At 30.0% G+C, this 4,674-nt stretch overlaps 1 protein-coding gene across 1 annotated transcript; it reads left to right on the top strand.

Annotated features, from left to right (window-relative positions):
- Window positions 1-737: 737 nt before the first annotated feature.
- On the top strand, window positions 738-1,288 carry LOC112092066. Its single transcript, XM_024167247.1, has 3 exons — window positions 738-831; window positions 927-1,164; window positions 1,234-1,288. The coding sequence occupies exons 1-3, from the start codon at window positions 738-740 to the stop codon at window positions 1,286-1,288; spliced, it is 387 nt and encodes a 128-aa protein (XP_024023015.1).
- The last annotated feature ends 3,386 nt before the right edge of the window (window positions 1,289-4,674 follow it).

Below are 4,674 nucleotides of genomic sequence, written 5' to 3'. Positions count from 1 at the left end.
CATTCCCAACAATGATCACTATTTTAGGCATGTTGTCGCGGCTACCACTTTGTTATGCGTAAGATTTGTGTATAGAGAACCATTACGTCGAAGGCACACTTCTGGTTGGGGAGGTAGGATTAGAGTGGACTACTATCTTAATGGGAGTCCAGAAGTGATTTATGATAAAGTTCGCATGAGTAATGACACTTTTAGACGCCTATCTTCTATCCTTGAGGAAAGGGGATTACTGCAACCGACAGTCAACCTTAATGTTGACGAGCAATTATTCATATTCCTTACAATACTGTGTCAAAACTAAACTAATAGGGAAGCGCAGGACCATTGGCAGCGCTCGGGATCTACGGTATCGGAGTATTTCACAAAAGTAGTTGAAGCGGTTTGCCAATTAAAAGTAGACTTCATATGACATCCAGATTTTACTGCCGTCGATCCTCACATAATTGCAGGTGGGAACAAGTATTCGCCGTGGTTCGATGTAAGTTACGAACTTATACATAAATTTATTTCTCTACTTCATAATTTTAGTTATTTTTTATCTCTCAATGAGTTTAACTATATCATTGCATAACAATGTATGTAAGTTTGTTAATTTGAAGGATTGTGTTGGAGCACTAGATGGTACGCACGTTCCATGTGTGCCTCCCCGTGAAACGGCCAAACTTTACAGAAATAGAAAGGGATTCTTCTCGCTTAATGTGCTTGCAGTTTGCTGATTTGATATGAGATTTACGTACATGCTATCTGGCTGGGAGGGTTCAGCATATGATGCGAGAGTACTTGCGTCCGCGTTAGATCACCCGCGGAAACGATTTCCGATTCCGCCACCAGGTATGTGGGAAAAACGCCTCTATGTACATCTACACGTTATTCAGAAACTGCATCTAGATTATAAGTGTTGATTGTGATTACTTACATACATGTAGGAAAATTCTACCTCGTCGACTCAGGCTACGCAAACAACGGATGTTTCATGGCACCATATCGGGGAACAACATACCATTTGCAAGAGTATAGGAATCGACGGGGTAGAGGCTTCCGCAGTGAACGTGAATTGTTCAACTACACGCACTCCTCCCTGCGTAATGTAATCGAAAGAACATTTAGTGTGTGGAAGGCCAGATTTCGTATTTTGAAAACCATTAACCGTTACCCCATTGAAAAGTAAGTTAAGGTTCCGGTTGCATGTGCTATAGTTCATAATTTTATCCATATGTACTGTACTGGAGATAGACTATTAGATCAGTACTCACAGGATGGCGTTCCAGTTGCTGACATTGATCCATAGAATGTTGAAGAGGATATCAATGACAATAACAACCACGAAGGACAACTATTGAATAATGAACCGGAACTGGAGATGAATGCGTTAAGGGATGCAAGAGCGCATACAATGTGGGCAGTGTACCGTAATCGTCGTACGGGCTAATAATAGTGTATGGAGAATTGTGATATTAATTATGTATATATTTGTGACTATTTGCTCTCCATTTATAATGGAAACTCATCTTCTAGTAATTTTTTATATGGTATTTTAATTTATTAAATGATGAAAATGACTATGTTGTTTTTAAATTTATTACTACTTATAGATGATTCAGTTTTATTTATTCAAATTAAATTACATAAAATCAATTAAATGAAAGAAAAAAAAATTCAGGATACTATTCACAACTCAAGAATTAGTTGAAACAAACACAAACTCAAGTAAATTCTAATCTCAAATTATAACTTAAGTTTACACAACCAAACACAAACTCAAGTTATAACTACAACTCAAGTTATAACTCAAACTCAACTCAAACTCAACTAAAAAACTTAACTCAAGAATACTTGCAAAAGAACAGGCCCTTAATATTATTCTTCCTTTGCTTTGAGTTTTTAAATGTTGATTTGAGTTTTTAATTTGAGTTAAATGCGATTTTATGTGAGACTTTTTTATTGTAGTAAAAAGATTAAATGTGATTATTTTTTAAAGTTTTTTACTGTAATAAAATTTGAATTTAAATTTTAAATTTATATCGGTGAAATGAACGGATTTTAATTTTAATTAATAATGAATGGCCAAACCGGCGATTATATTACCATGTTATTTTTTAAAAATGTCTATGGGAACAATTCTTTATGTGCGGCCAACATACCTAAAAGTTCTTATCTATCGAACCACTTCAGAGTAAGTTCAATGCTACTAGCTAGGCTACTACTTTGGTGGTTGTGAAATGTTATTATTCAGTGGCTTCTTCAAAGTTGACGTCCCATGTGTATTGCTTTTCTGGTCAAAAGGGTATAGTTGGATTGGCTTCTACTCGGGTTCTCCAGAACAAAAAATAATAAGCAAAAGAAGGGTTAATTAAAATAATTGGCTTGTAGCTATTTTTAAACCAAACTATGAATGTAATTTAAAAAAAAAAAAAAAAAACACTACGGGTCCGTTTGATAATGTTTTCGAAATAGTTTTATTTTTGATACAAAAATGAAAATGAGATTGTTTTGAAAATCATTCTCAAACTGATTTTAAAATTGATTCTGAAATTACGTTTGGTAGTCTTTCAAGAGATTAGTTTAAGTATGATAAAAAAATAAAATCATGTTTGGTTACATTTATGTTTATTTTGAGTACATATAATTTATAATCTTAAATTAATATTAAGTAATTAATAATTGATAATTATTTAGTAAATAAAAATTAATATATTAATAATATAATAATGGATAAATTATCATTATTGTGTACATTAGTAATTAAATTATATATAATAAATCAATATACTAAATAATTAAAAAATAGTAATTAGTAATTAATTATAGGTAATTACTATGTTAGTAATGTCCTCATATTTATAAGATTATAAGTAATTAATTAGTGTATTAAGAAAAATAATTAATATATACATAATTTATTAATATTCTATTTACTACTTAAATTATTAACTTTGAATTACATAATTAAATAATTAGTTAATTAATTACTAATGTTTATTTAATAATCTATTATTTGATATATCACATGATCAATTTTTGGTAATTATTCATTTTATAATAATTAATTAATAATTATCAATTATTAATTATTATTGATTAGTATATTACATATTGGTAATTATAATTTAATATTTATTATTAATTGAGTAATTACTATTTATTTTTTATTTACCAACAATTTACTAATTAATAGATTACAATTAACATAATATATGATTGATATATTAATTATTAATTATTTATTTAATAACCTATTATTACTTGTTTTATTGTTAATATGCTATATAATTAATTTTTGGTAATTAATCTTTAACTAAATAATTAATTACTATATTATTTATTATTTTATTGATAAAATTAAAAACTTAATAGTAATAAATTCATATTTAATTAATAATTAAGTAATTACTATCTATTCATTAGTTATTAAGTATATCTATTTATTAATTATTAATTAATAGATAGTATAATTACTAATTACTAATTAATTATTTAACATAACTATGTTGATAAGTGCTAGAAAATGAAAACGGAAGAGGGAAAATAACTTTCAATTATTTTTTGTTTTCATTTTTGTTTTCAAAACTTTTATTAAACAAACGCGATTTATAGACCGTTTTCGTTTTCGTGTCTCAAAAAACGTGTGAAAATATTTTCAAAAATAATTTTAAACGCACCCTATAATTCCTCCGACCAAGAAACAAGGAATACTAGTCTTATATTATTGTTGCTTAACTAACGTATGAGATGTATATATATTCGTTGGAGGCATATGCCTTCGGCGGATAGTTGTTTTTGTGTGCGTTAGGTGTGCGCTTGGCAGCCAGCGTTGCGGTGCAAATGGATAAATGGACGCCAACTTGACCATTCTTTTTGCAACTTGTCTATGAGGTGCTGTGATTCACAAGAATTGTAAACAACATTTCCAAGGCTTTAGAATTAGCTTCATATCCTTTTTCTAACATGTACAAACATAATAACAATCTTAGTGTCACTCGTCACTGTATGACTACAAAGTTGCCACATGAAAAAAAGGTATCACTGGGCCCATATTATTATTCCCGGAATGTCTCCCGGCGGTTGTATTCATCCGACACTTAATTTATATTTTGTTTGTCATTGTAATATTTGTTTGTACGTTCATGTACAACTCATATTAAACTTACTTCAATATTATTGTGGCATACTAAAAAGTTACAAGTACATATGAGAACTGTTACGAACGTCACACCGTAAATTGGTTTGCACTTCTTTGTTTTTTCCAAATCCTAGACCACCAAATTTCATAACATGTTTAAGTTGAATCCTCGTGTCAAAACCCATAGCGTACTCCTGGTTGCAGCTTAAGGTTTTCAAAAGGAAATAGCCGACCTTGTCCACTTAACTCGAGTTTCATCATTTAATTACACGTAAAAAACAAATTAACTTTTTTATGCAAAACTTGAATTTAATTTTAAAGAATAAGGTCTATAGCTATTGAGATGGTTGTCTTAAAAAGAGTAGTAGAAATATGCAAACTATTCTGTAAGGTTTTGGTCTACTCAAGCTATCTTATACCCAAGTTTAACCATTGGTTAAGAAAGACAAATCGATTTAAGGCTAAGTGATTTTTTGAGACTAATTTTGATCCGCTTTTCATTTCGTGTCAAGTGCGCTAACACCATCCAAACCCTTTTGTCCCTATGAACAACC

This window comes from Morus notabilis, unplaced genomic scaffold (genome assembly GCF_000414095.1).
Source record: "Morus notabilis unplaced genomic scaffold, ASM41409v2 Scaffold1180, whole genome shotgun sequence".
Classification (NCBI taxonomy): Eukaryota; Viridiplantae; Streptophyta; class Magnoliopsida; order Rosales; family Moraceae; genus Morus; species Morus notabilis.
Note: the sequence above shows the minus strand (reverse complement) of the source record. Positions and strands in the feature narration are given on the sequence as shown.

Excerpts from the sequence above, each read along its gene's own strand:
- LOC112092066 (XM_024167247.1), top strand. The coding sequence starts at position 738 with ATGCTATCTGGCTGGGAGGGTTCAGCATATGATGCGAGAGTACTTGCG. Across the intron at positions 832-926 it reads ATTTCCGATTCCGCCACCAG|GAAAATTCTACCTCGTCGAC; the intron begins GTATGTGGGAAA and ends ACATACATGTAG. Across the intron at positions 1,165-1,233 it reads AACCGTTACCCCATTGAAAA|ACTATTAGATCAGTACTCAC; the intron begins GTAAGTTAAGGT and ends TACTGGAGATAG.